At 38.6% G+C, this 12,115-nt stretch overlaps 3 protein-coding genes across 3 annotated transcripts; all 3 read right to left on the minus strand.

The window, feature by feature from the left end:
- Window positions 1-1,415: 1,415 nt before the first annotated feature.
- LOC138877252 (uncharacterized) lies at window positions 1,416-2,086 on the minus strand. The gene is made up of 2 exons (XM_070156845.1): window positions 1,627-2,086; window positions 1,416-1,516 (listed from the first exon to the last, which is right to left on the minus strand). Exons 1-2 carry the CDS (start codon window positions 2,084-2,086, stop codon window positions 1,416-1,418), a joined length of 561 nt encoding a protein of 186 aa, XP_070012946.1.
- Window positions 2,087-4,567: 2,481 nt separating this feature from the next.
- LOC138877260 (uncharacterized) lies at window positions 4,568-5,068 on the minus strand. The gene has a single exon (XM_070156855.1). It carries the CDS (start codon window positions 5,066-5,068, stop codon window positions 4,568-4,570), a length of 501 nt encoding a protein of 166 aa, XP_070012956.1.
- A 4,222-nt stretch (window positions 5,069-9,290) lies between these two features.
- LOC104239229 (U-box domain-containing protein 26-like) lies at window positions 9,291-10,907 on the minus strand. Its single transcript, XM_009793810.2, has one exon. The coding sequence runs from the start codon at window positions 10,691-10,693 to the stop codon at window positions 9,446-9,448; it is 1,248 nt and encodes a 415-aa protein (XP_009792112.1). The 5' UTR covers window positions 10,694-10,907; the 3' UTR covers window positions 9,291-9,445.
- Window positions 10,908-12,115: the final 1,208 nt, after the last annotated feature.

Genomic DNA, 12,115 nt, shown 5'->3' on the forward strand with positions numbered 1-12,115 from the left:
AGATTCGAACGGAACCAAAGCCACTCAGGGGGTGAGGGAGGTCAGGAGGGGCTGTGGTGTGAGTTTGGGGTCAATCGGTGTAGATCTAGTTTTTGCTCGATTCTTCGTTTGAAGATTCGAGAGGCTACAGGTTGATTCGAGGTGAGCGGTTAACGGATTCGTGTTCAGGGTGGCTGGGTGCATCGGGGATGTTATTTTGGTGGTCATCGGAATCCGAGTGGCTGGGGTTACAGGGGAGGAACCTAAGGTTTCTTAGGTTTTGAGAGGAGGGGGTTCGGGGACGAAGGTGAACAGTGGGGCTAGGGGGTTTGGTTTGGGGCGTGGGGGTAAGGGGTTAGGCTTATATACGATCTAGGGGCTTAGATCCTGGCCGTTGGATCAAACGAGACCTATGGCCAGGATCTATTCACTTAGGGAAAACGGTGTCGTTTGTGTTTTGGTAGTGGGTGAGAACGGGTAAGGTTGGATCGGGTCAAAACTGGGCGGGTTTAGGGGAATGGCCTAGGTCCGTTGGATCAAGGGGTTGGACGGCTCAGATCACCTTCCTTAGACGACGTCGTTTGGGGTCGAACGAGTGGCCTGATCGGGACCGTTCGTTTGAGTCAGATCAATGGTTCTAATCAGGGGTACTGATGCGACGTCGTTTGGGGGTCCTGTTGGGGCAGCCTGATTTGGACTGGGTTTTGGTGCTGGTTTGGGCCTGCTTTGTTTCATTTCTTCTTTGGCCCAAACCGGTTTTCTTTCACTCTTTTGCTTTCTTTATTATTTTTTTCATTTTTCTTTTAAAACAAAAAATAAAAATAATAGATAATAAAACAACGAAATTAAAACTAAACAACAATGTAACATTTTAACACCATTATCACAAAAAATATTTAAGTAAGTTAACTAAAAACCTAGAACGAACGATGCACACATATATATATATATTTTGAAATTTTCTTTTACCGACACATAGTTTTGTATTTTGTTTGATAGTGACTGGATGCAAAATGGGCAGACTCACAAACGACTAACAACACATGTCACGGAAAGATCGAAAAATTGTATAGCGAAGCCTTTTGCCACTATTTTTATTTTCTTTTGGAGCGATTGTCCGTGAAGCAAAAATCACGTGCTTACAATGCTATCATTATTACTCTTCGCTCATATATTGGGGCTCTTCCAAAGATATCACCACTATATCCCCCTTTTCTACGACCATTCCAAGGTAATGTTTCAACCTTTTCCCATTCACTGTGAACTTATTTGTTCCATCTTCGGATTCAATTTCTACAGCTCCCCTTGAGAACACTTGCACCACTCTGAAGGGTCCTGACCATCTGGACTTCAATTTACCCAAAAACAATATTAGTCTCGGGTTGTATAACAACACTAGATCTCCGAGTTTGATGTTCCGATCTAGAATATGCCTATCATGCATCATTTTCATCCTTTTCTTTGTATAATCTTTCATTCTCAAATACATGGAACCTGAATTCCTCGAGTTCATGTAGCCCAGTGACTCTACTGGTGCCTGCCGTCTCCATATCCAAATTCAAATTCCGCAATACCAAAGGGCTTTATGCTTGAGCTCTCTCGGAAGGTGACATACTTTTCCTAACACCAACTTGTATGGTGACATACCAATTGGAGTTTTAAATGATGTGTGGTACGCCCATAATGCATCATCCAGCTTCTTCGCCCAATCAGTCTTTGTCGTATTCACTGTCTTGGTTAAGACACTTTTGATTTCCCAGTTTGACACTTTAACTTGCCCACTTGACCGTGGGTGATAAGGAGTGGTCACCTTATGACGAGCTCCATACTTTTCCAACAACCGTGCGAACGCTTTATTGCAAAAATGGGTTCCACCATCACTGACCATAGCTCTCGGGGTGCCAAAACGTGTGAAGATGTTTTTCTTTAGAAAGCCTGTCACCCCCTTTGCATCATTAGTTTGGAGAGCCACAGCTTCAACCCATTTGGAGACATAGTCAACTCCCACCAATATGTATTTGTTACCATACGAGCTGACGAATGGCCCTATAAAGTCAATCCCCCACATGTCGAATACCTTCACCTCTTGAATAGTAGTCATCGACATCTCGTGATATCAAGATATGTTGCATGTCCTTTGGCACTCATCGCAACTTTTTACCCAAGCATGGGTATCCTTGAATAGAGTTGTCAAATACAAACCCGATTCAAACACCTTAGCTGTTGTCTGAATCCCTCCAAAATGTCCACTATATGGTATAGCATGGCAAGCTTGCAAAACAGAAGGTTGATCTTTCTCGGGGATACACATCTAGATCATGTTATCTACACATATCTTAAGAAGTATAGGTTCATCCCAATAATAAAATCGGCAACCGCGAAAGAACTTTTTCTTTTGAATTGAAGAGAGTTCATAAGGTACAATACCGCTTGCTAAATAATTAGCAATATCATCATACCATGGTGTCTCCTCCATTGTCACTGCTAGTAACTGTTCATCCGGGAATGTCTCTGTTATATCTTCAACCTTTACCTTCTTTTCAGCTCCTTCCAACCTTGAGAGGTGGTCTGCTACCTGGTTCTCTATCCCTTTTCTATAACGGATCTCCAAATCGAATTCTTTTAGCAAAAGAACCCAGCGGATCAAGCGTGGCTTTGACTCCTTCTTTGCTATCAAGTACCTAATTGTTGCATGGTTAGTATAAAAAGTAACTTTTGAACCAATCAAGTACGACCTGAATTTGTTGAATGCAATAACTACATCCAACATCTCTTTTTCCGTCACGGTGTAATTGAGCTGTGCACCGCTTAGCGTTCTGCTTGCATAATAAATTAGGTGCATCAGCTTATCCTTTTGCTGCCCCAATACTGCTCCTATAGCATAGTCACTTGAGTCGCACATGAGCTTGAACGGTTGCTCCCAGTTGGGTGCAACAATGATGGGTTCAGTCACTAATCTCTTCTTCAGCTCCTCAAATGCTAACCTACAAACATTAGAAAATAGAAAGGGCTGATCATTTTCAAGGAGTTTACATAAAGGGTTAGCAATCTTAGAGAAATCTTTTATGAATCGCCTGTAGAACCCGGCGTGACCAAGAAAATTTCTCACTACCTTGACCGAAGTGGGCGGTGGAAGCTTCTCAATAATATCAACCTTAGCATGGTCAACCTTAATTCCCTTTCTGGACACTCGATGCCCCAAGACTATCCCTTATTGTACCATGAAATGGCACTTCTCCCAATTCAACACTAAATTTGTCTCCACACATCTTCTGAGCACTCTTCATAAATTGTGAAAACAGCCCTCGAATGAATCCCCCACCACGGAGAAATTATCCATAAATACCCCCATAATGTCTTCAACCATGTCCGTGAAAATGGCTAGCATACACCACTGGAATATAGAAATAAGATTGCCCAGCCAACCTGGCCAGCACTTGGTCAATGAATGGCAAAGGAAAATGGTCATTCCAGGTAGCTGTGTTCAATTTCCGATAATCCATGCAAATCTGGCATCTCGTGACAGTACGAGTCGAGATCAACTCGTTATTCTCATTTTGTACGACCGACATTCCTTCCTTCTTCGGCACACACTGAACAGGGCTGACCCAATTGCTGTCAAAGATGGGGGAAATGATACCCACATCTAACCATTTGATCACTTCCTTCTTCACCACCTCTTTCATATTCGGGTTCAGCCTTCGTTGATGTTCTCTGGAAGGTTTGTGCCCTTCTTCCAAGAGAATCTTATGCATACAAAAAGCTGGGTTGATACCCTTTATGTATGTCATGGTCCAACAGATAGCAGTCTTACATTCTTGTAACACCTATAAGAGTTTCTCTACTTGCACAGCTAGCAAACCGGATGATATAATAAAAGATAAAGTAGAATTAGGACCTAAGAAAGTGTACCTAATATGCGATGGAAGCGGTTTCAGGTCCAATTGGGGTGGGTCCTCTATCGATGGTTTCACATGTGTTGTTGTTCTTTCTTCTAAGTGTAGGGGCTCGAACTCGGGTTCCCTTTTCCAGAACCCTTGACCTTCAAGAGCCATGACCCACTCTGCCAACTCCTCACAATCCACATTTTCAAGATTCATCAGGCAGGCTTCCAATGGATCCCTGACATTAATAGTCTCAACCTCCTCTTGTAGTATTACATCTACGACCTCCACTAGTGAGCAAATTCGCTGGGTCTCCTCATAGATTGTTGAAAATTGAATATTATCTCTTCATTGTTCAACCACATTTTCAATTCTCCAGTCTCATAATCAATCAATGCTCTACCAATGGCTAAAAACGGCCTGCCCAGAATGATTGGTATCTCTTCATCCACTTGACAGTCAAGAATTACCAAGTCTGTAGGGAATACAAATTTCCCCACTTGAACAAGCACATCATCAAGAATTCATGTCGGTATCTTGACTGTGCGATTATCCAGTTGCAGCAACACTGAGGTCGGTCTAGCTCTGCCAATGCCCAATTTTGCATAGATTGCCAAGGGCATCAAGTTTATTCTGGCTCCTAAGTCATACAATGCTTTAGCAAACGCATAACTCTCAATGGTGCATGGGATAGTGAAACTACCTTAATCAGACACCTTTTGAGCCATAGGCCTTGTCACTACCGTGCTACATGTCTGCGTCAGAGTTACAGTAGACAAGTCCTGGAAGTCAAATTTTCGCGACATCAGGTCCTTCATCATTTTTGCATACTCGAGCATTTCCCTGAAAGCACCCATTAGTGGAATATTCAATTGAATTTGTATGAGCATTTCCATGAATTTCCTGTGTTGATCATCTTTCTTTTGCTTTGCCAACCTCTGAGGGAATGGTGCAGGAATCAACCTCTGCGTACTACTTTGTGTCTTTTCTTTGCTGGAAGCTTTTTCTACTATATATTCTATGAGTTGTTTACCTTCCTTCTCTTTACCCTTGTCAATATGTGCTTGCTCGATTACAACCTCGGTGAGCTCATCTGACTCATCTGTCTCTAATGTAACTGGAGTAGTTGGCGTTGTCTCTCTCATAGATTGAGAAACGTTTTGCTCCCTATATATATCTCTCCCATTCTTGAGACTCACTGCCATGAGCTAATTTGGGTTCTGCTCCTTTGGATTAATGTTTGTATCTGCAGGCACTGTTCCTTGTAGGCGATTGTTCAAGGCCATAGATAGTTGTACCAATTGAGTTTCAATGCCTTTGATTGTTGAATCGTGTGCAACTAACTTCTCTTGCATCTTTCCATTTGTCCCAATGAGTTGTTGCAGCATACCCTGATTTAGATCATGTTACTGTCCTGCTGTTGATAGGGTGGTTGGTGGTCAACTGTTGTTGGTGTTGCTGATTATAGCCCTGCTGCCTTTGATAAGGCACGGCTTGGCCTTGTGGTCGTGCTCCTGCTGGATTGGGGTTGTGTTATGCCTGGTTTGGTCTGTACTGTTGGTTTGCTGTTGGTCCCCATTGCTGCCCACCTTGCCTCTGACCTCCGAAATTATTGACATAATTCATGTCTTCTCTGAAACCCTGGTTTATCATTCTCTCCACTCCACGAGCATATATATGATTGATTTATGCAAGGAGTGCATAAACCTCCATTTGTGGTATCAACAATGTGTCTGTTTCGTACCCATCTCATCGATTTTATTTGTCAGCAAGCTCATTTGGGTCATGAGAGTGGCTATGTTTTCTGCATTTCTGTTGTTTGGGTCAAGAGTGACAGAATACACTATTGGAGTGAGTGTTGTGTCTCTTATCATCCAGCCTGAATTTTGAGATATCTTGTCAAGAAGAATCTTGCACTCTATAAATGTTTTGCTCAAGAATGCACCCCCTGCAGAAGCATCTACATTGGCCTTCAGACTGTCAGCCAAACCTATATAGAATCTCTGTCCCAGCATCTGATCTAGAATGCCATGGTGAGGACACTTCACCAACATACCCTTAACCTATCCCAGGTTTCTTGCAAATTCTCCGTTGGTTTCTGCCTGAATTGCAATATCTCATCAATCTGCCTCGCAGTTTTGTTGGGTGGATAAAACTTATTTAAGAACTACTTGACTAGTTCCTCCCAAGTAGCAATGGAGTTTAATGAGAGCGAATTCAGCCAAGTTTGAGCCTCCCCAATCACTAAAAATGGTAACATTAATAATTTGATTGCCTCAGGAGTCACATTCGATTGTCTTTGAGTGACACATATTGATAGAAAGTTCTTCAGATGTTGTTGTGGGTCTTCGATATATGACCCAGAGAAAAGCCATTTATTCTGCAATAGGTGCAGCATGTTGTTGGTAATCTGGAATGTCTCCGCTTGTATCTGAGGAACCGCAATTGTTGTGGTTAGGTAATAAGTAGTAGGTTGCGCCCAATCATAGAGAGCAGCTTCCGGCACAAGAGGTGCTACTACTCTAATGTTTGGGTCATCTCGATCATTCTTGTTGTCTACGTCACCCATTTCAATTTTAATTTGTTCATTTTGTTTTAACTATTTGTTCTTCCTATTAGCCCGGTTCAATGTCCGGAATGCTTTCTCGAGATCTGATAGTCCTTCAAAGAGTTCACCAATTATCAGAGAGCTTCTAGGCATGCACCTGAGTCACAGAAGAGTTCAAACGTGAGAATTTCAATGGAAATATTTTTAACACCACAGAAAATTGATCTAAACTAATAATCCTAGCAATTCTTCCAAGTTGCAATAAATAACACCGTTAGTTCCCCGACAACGGCGACAAAATTTTATCACGCCCAACTATGCCTTATAAAAAGGACTAAGTGATCGCTACAAATATAATTTGGTTCAAGTACGGAGTCGAATCTCACAAGGAACTAACCTATTTACTACAACTTTTAACACTGCTAATGAATAGCTCAAACAATTCCCGGATGTAAGATTTTTAATGGATAACGAGTAGAATTTAGTTAACTAAGGAAAAATAACAATACCACTAGCAATAATCTAGAATATAGTTGAATTCAATGGTAAATGGTCTAGGGTTATTGATTTTCCCAACTGTCGGATTAATTTCTGACACGTTAGCTATAATCTCGCTGTAACACTCTATTAGAAATATGAGTCCTGGGCTGCCGCAATTATCTCTTGATCAATTATGATAATTTACTAGAAGCATTCTCTCGAACTACTCTAGTTAACAATTTATGCAACTTAGAGTTATCCCACCAAAGCTTCGTTATCTTTAATCCTACTTTTAAATTCAAGTAATTAATCTCTTAACTTACCCGAAAGTGGTGTTGTTCAACAACAATCTAACCAAGTGTTCTTTCTCAAGCAACACAACTAGACACGATTAATCAAGAGCCCTTTCAATTAATCACAAGACAACACGTAGTTGAACAATCATAGAGTAAAAACGGCTCAATTATATTAAAATAGAGTCAAGACTTCATCCAACAATTGGTTCCATCAGCCCTAGATGACAGGTTTAGCTACTCATACTAAGAGATAAAAATTCACTATATAAAGTCATAATCAACAATGGAATTAAAAAGAAGAAGATAAAAACTCTAAGGAAATTCTCTGTCCTTCTTCCGTGTTCTTGCCTTCCAAATCTCTTTAAAAACAGCTCTCTTCTCTTTTGGATGAACTACTATTTGGGTACGCGCTTTGCGCGTGTACCCTGTATCAATGAATATATAATTATTTTAAAATACGAAAAAATATTAAATAATGTGAGTTATTGAATAAAATAAAATAAAAAGTATAAGTTCTTAAATATGATGAACATTGATCATTTTTAGCCCGTTATCTTGATAAATAAATAATAATATAAAATCTTAAAAAATACTCTAATATTAGAGTTAATACTTTATAAAAAATAACGTAAATATATGAAGCTGTCATTTATTAGAATGGTTATAAAAAAAAAGACTTCATATGTAGGTTATCATACGAAAATTTTGATCGAATGGTCATATAAAATAAAGGTCACAAAAAATAAGGTAGAAACCCAATATTTATTGTTATTTTATTATAATCATTCAAATTTTAAGCGATAAAGTTATAGTTTTTAGACCCTTGAATTATAGTAAAAGAGAAACGATAGCTGAAACAATGGTAATATCACAATGGAAGGATATCGCAATGGATGTTTAGCTTTGCTTTGAATGGCAAATACTCACGTTAGTTTTGATTTAATAAATATATTACACGTCATATAATTCTATATATTAAGATTTTTACATAGTTCAAACAAAAAAAATATAATAAGTAAAATTTCAGCTAATTTTAACATTCTAAAAGTTAGAAAATAATTAATGATTATTTTGAGTGTAAAATTAATTTTTAAATTAATTTTCTTGATTTTTTTTATACTTCTTATATTTGTCGAAGGATATCCAACAATGAAAATATAGCTTTTCTTTGGATGGAAAATTAATCACGTTAGGTTTGATAAATAATGTGTTACATGTTGCCAAATATTATGACTGTTTACATAACTATACTATATTAAAAGTTAATGATGCACATTTTTCGTTTGATACACACTATTCAAACTCTTTCTTTCTTTTGTAAACTATTGCGTAGTCAAACTAAGTTACATAAAATGAAACGTGGGGAGCATTTTTTCTTGGGGCTCTATTCATGAATTGAGAGTTACATCAGAATAAGAAAGTGGGAGGATTCTAGTATACTTCAAAAAAGGATTAAGGAAAGATATAATAAGAAAATCTTAGGTGATTTTAAAGTCCTAACAAAATTAGGAGAAATAATAAAATGACTAATTTGTCTAGTATGAAATCAAGCTTTACAGGATAAAAAAGACAAATAATATTTCGTTAAGGGCTTTCGTGCTTTTAATATAGTATAAATTAGACTTCATATAGGTTTAAGTTAGTTGCCACTCCCGTCAGCCGGACCACGGCCGCTAAGGCACATCTGGTTTAATGAGGTAGTCCACGGTCAAAGGCAAGTTGAACTGTCCCTTTCCTTCATCTTCCAATTAGTGTGACCACCACCTTGCATTATGGAGTAACTCTTTAAAAATTATATGAATTAAATAAAATAATGTTTGAATTGCATGTACAATGTGCAAATATCTAAAAGTCTTTATTGATAATTCAAAAAGATAACTTTATTTGAAATAATCATCAAGGTAAAGATGCACACTCCATGTGAAATATTAATTTTCATTAAAAAAAATTATAGTTATTGTAGTAACAGTCATCACTATATATAACTTAAATTTTAAAAATAATACGGAAAGAAACTATAGGTAAAGAGTTTATGTTATGGGTTAATACAATAACTAGGTTTTTTTTTTGTGTGTTACCGCAATTAGAAAAGAAAAAAACAACTTTCCAGCCAAAAAAAATTGTTTTCTTAGGTACAAAAATTACATACACTGGAATAATACCCTATTTAGCAAAATCTAGACACTTGATTTTTTTTTTACTCGAATTACAAAAATTGGGGGAGATTGTGCAAGACAGAGGTAAGAATGGTGAACTACTCAAAAAGGAACGACGTCGCTGTAGGCAAAATAATCATCCGAATTGGCGATGGAGTCCTCCGGCCAACAATCGCGTAGCTGCTTCAACAGCAATTGCGCTTTTCTCTTTGCGCGTTCTGTACAATCGCTTTGGACTAACAACAGCAGTTGAGTCAAGACGCCGGCGGCAGCCGCTTCCTTTTGAGCTTGTTCCGACGCCAAGCAGAGCGATAGCAGTGCACCGGCGGCGTACTCCGTTGCACGCTCCGATACCTTCAGGATGGTTTTCACCAGCAGAGGCACCGTTAGCGCGTGCGACGCTAAGGCGGCGCATCCGGATGGAATCCTGGAGAGGAGTTCGATCGTGGCAAGCGCTCTTTCCGCATCGCATTTCTCGAAATCCTGTAGCCTGTCAATTAGCGCTTCCACCGCTCCGGCGGCCACTGCCTTTTGGCGGTGTTGCTTCACTAGGCATAAAGCAAACAGCGCCTTGATTCCGACTTTCAACGCTCTCGGATAGGCTAATGGATAATTCAGAATTCCGACTACTCCTTCGAAGACGTCATCTATACTGCTGATTTGTGCACGGAGCTCCGATCTTATTCCGGCGACGACAACCTCAATTAAAGCAGCTGAGTTGACTCGGACATCGATAGAAGGATGAAAAAGCAGAGAAACCAGGTAACTAACTCGGTCCGGATCGGAAGCAACAAAAAAGCATTCACCTTCAGAGAGCGGGAACAAAGAGAGAAGCGCGAGAGACTCGTGATTCAACTCGGACGAGTCGGAATCCATGCGATAGAACACAATAGACAAAAGGATTTCACGTGCATTGTTCGCCGAAATTACGGATCGATTCTTATCCGAGTCACGAGCGAGTCCTCTGAGTCTCTTCAACGCCGAAAGCCTAGACTTCAAATGATTCGACTCAGCCGCTGCTTGATTCAGCAACGACCGGACCAAAACCGGATCAGCCGGTTGTTTCGGCGTCGGAATCCGCTCAACTCCGAAAGCCCGGTTCGCAACACACCAATCCTGTATAAGCCGGCGAAGAGTATGATTTGAAATAAGAGAGAAATCACTAAGCGGCGCCCTTGTTACAGGACACGTAGTATTGCCGGTGGCCACCCAGGACTCAATACTTTGCCGGTCGTACGTTTGACCGGTACAAACTGTTACCGGATCCTGCATAAGCTCCAAGGAGATTGGACAACGAAAGTAGTATGGAATTTGAACGCCCACATCCAAAGGGTCTAAACTTCCAGGCATGTTTCCTTAACTCTTTTTCTTCTTTATCTGCTTTAAGGGATTGCAGTGAATTGAGTCTTTGGGTATCAGTAAATGTTTGGTTTATATATAGAGAAAAAAGCTAAAACTAAAAAGGAGTCTGCAAATTCTCTTTTACTTTTTCTCGGTCTATATACGGAGAGAAACCCAACAGGCCGTAGGACTCCTCTCTCTTCTTATTCTGACCAAATGGTACCACCCTTAGTACCCTCAACCCCACACGTGTGGTTTTCATTTATTTACTACGCTGATCTGAACTTGAACTTGTTCATTTAACCATGGTTATGTTGGTCTCTGGTCAAACCTAATTGGGGCCCACACTTCATGCTCAAATCTAACTCCTGTTTACGTCAAATGGCATTATTGATGAAATTTGAATGGTCCAATTTATTGAGCACAATACATCATGCATGGTCTATTATTTGGTCGTTTGGTAAGATGCATTAAATAAAACACTTTGTATATTAATAATATATTGTTTGCTACACATTTTGAACTTATGCATTAGTTATTCAAACATTAGCTATATATCCTATTTGGCATAACTAATGCATAGAAAACAATGGTATTAGCAATGCAATGAGTTTTAATGCATGCATTAGCTTAGTTAAAGACAAAATTGTCCTTCAAAATTTATGTTTGATTAAAATATGCTAGTTAGTATATTAATGCAAGTTCAAAATAATCCAAATAGTGAGAAATAAAATTATATCCCTAGTAAATAAATAAATACTTAGCATATTTTCTTTTATATAAATAAATATTTTATTTTATTTTACAATATAGGTAGACAAATCAAATAATTTTTTGTAAACTTTTTCATATAAAAATATTTCTCAACATATGTTTCTTTTAAAAGTTAGAGTGTGAACTAGTTTTGAGGGCATTTTTGTAAACAAACAATTCTTTTAGAAATTGGGCAATGTTTTAATACATCAAACCAAACAATGGATAAGAAATATGTCAGCATAGCTACTACCAGCATAAATGCAAGCATTACTAATACACCATATTCAACATTATTTTTATGCACCCTACCAAACGACTCCTTATGCCCTTTGATTTTTCTTTCCCCTTTTTGGTCGTATTGTCTATCTATACTATATTAAAAGCACGAAGGCCCTTAGCGAAATGTCGTTCGCTTTTTTACCCTTTAAGAATTAATTTTGCACTAGACAAAATAGTCATTTAACTCATTTTCCTAATATTTAGGACTTGAAAATTAATTACTATATTTTAAGTATTAAATCATTCCTTATTTAAATTGGGTAGAAAATCCTAAAATTTAGGACTTTAAAATCAATTTAACTTTTACCTTTTATTAATCACTTAAAAAAAATACCAACGTTTCCTTTCATTAACAAGAGATATATTACCTATTGTATATTTTCTTAATTCTACAAT

Source organism: Nicotiana sylvestris, chromosome 1 (assembly GCF_000393655.2).
Source record: "Nicotiana sylvestris chromosome 1, ASM39365v2, whole genome shotgun sequence".
NCBI lineage: Eukaryota > Viridiplantae > Streptophyta > Magnoliopsida > Solanales > Solanaceae > Nicotiana > Nicotiana sylvestris.

Coding starts and splice junctions, on each gene's coding strand:
- LOC104239229 (XM_009793810.2), bottom strand. CDS start 10,693: ATGCCTGGAAGTTTAGACCCTTTGGATGTGGGCGTTCAAATTCCATAC.
- LOC138877260 (XM_070156855.1), bottom strand. CDS start 5,068: ATGGCAGTGAGTCTCAAGAATGGGAGAGATATATATAGGGAGCAAAAC.
- LOC138877252 (XM_070156845.1), bottom strand. CDS start 2,086: ATGTCGATGACTACTATTCAAGAGGTGAAGGTATTCGACATGTGGGGG. Junction 1,517..1,626: donor ATCATTTAAAACTCCAATTG/GTATGTCACCAT, acceptor TGGAGACGGCAG/GCACCAGTAGAGTCACTGGG.